This window comes from Perkinsus marinus, assembly GCF_000006405.1.
Source record: "Perkinsus marinus ATCC 50983 genomic scaffold scf_1104296928682, whole genome shotgun sequence".
Taxonomy (NCBI): Eukaryota; Perkinsozoa; order Perkinsida; family Perkinsidae; genus Perkinsus; species Perkinsus marinus.
The window spans coordinates 1-936 of NW_003216716.1; the positions used below are offsets into that span (position 1 = coordinate 1).

The 936-nt window shown below is 35.1% G+C and overlaps 1 protein-coding gene across 1 annotated transcript; it reads left to right on the forward strand.

Annotated features, from left to right (window-relative positions):
• Window positions 1-93: 93 nt before the first annotated feature.
• Pmar_PMAR011409 (nadp-specific isocitrate dehydrogenase, putative) lies at window positions 94-600 on the forward strand (the record flags this gene model as incomplete). The annotated part of the gene is made up of 4 exons (XM_002788160.1): window positions 94-203; window positions 276-359; window positions 406-461; window positions 507-600. Coding segments are annotated over 4 exons (344 nt in total), but the record flags the coding sequence as incomplete, so codon positions are not given.
• Between the last annotated feature and the right edge of the window lie 336 nt (window positions 601-936).

The window sequence follows — 936 nt, forward strand, 5'->3', positions numbered from 1 at the left end:
AGCAGCTCATGGTACTGTAACAGGCATTTAGAGCATACCAAGTGAGTAGTAGTAATAGATCTATCTATAGTAATAATAAATTCTTAACTTCAGAGAGTGAGAAGACATCAACTAATCCAATAGCATCAATATTCGCTTGGTCAAGGGCTCTCAACCAACGGGCTATACTCGATGATAATTCTAGATTAAAGCACTTTGCTCAGGTAGTAGTAGTAGTAGTAGTAGTAGTAGTAGTAGTAGTAATAGGATGTATTATTATGGTACCCATCCTTAAGGCTCTAGAAGAGGCATGTATTGAATCTGTGGAAGCTGGATATATGAGTAAAGACTTGGCGATATGTGTAGCTGGTACATCAAAGGTAGTAGTAGTATTATGACTATAATGAGTATTTATAACAACAATAGGTATCCTCTGAACAATATCTAACTAGTGAGGATCTTATTGACTACTTCTCTGAAAGGTAATTATCATCATTTATTAATTTGATAATCACAGTCATTATCAGATTAAAGGTAAAGTTGGCGAAACCATTAAGGAAACGTTATGCACTTGTTGGACCTCGTTTGGACCCTCCACAATACAAATCTGAGGATCAGTAATCCCTCTTGTTAATATGTATGATGACGTCATGTATTATGTATGACGTAATAATAATCCTTTTTGATCTTTATACAACCCAGAGTTTGCAGTGTAAATTAACATATATATGATGGTGATATTATCTACACTGTATGATGTTAAAATACCACCACCATCCGATTTGCTATCATGCTTGTTAAAGAACATGAGGTATAAACCATGACAAGTTCTGATAATACTACATATTTTACTGGGTCTATACATGATACTATATCATAGTACAGCTGGTACTACAACCAACCAACGCCAAGAATTCGATCCGTGAAGTAAGACTACCCTCAAGTATGATGAAGCCA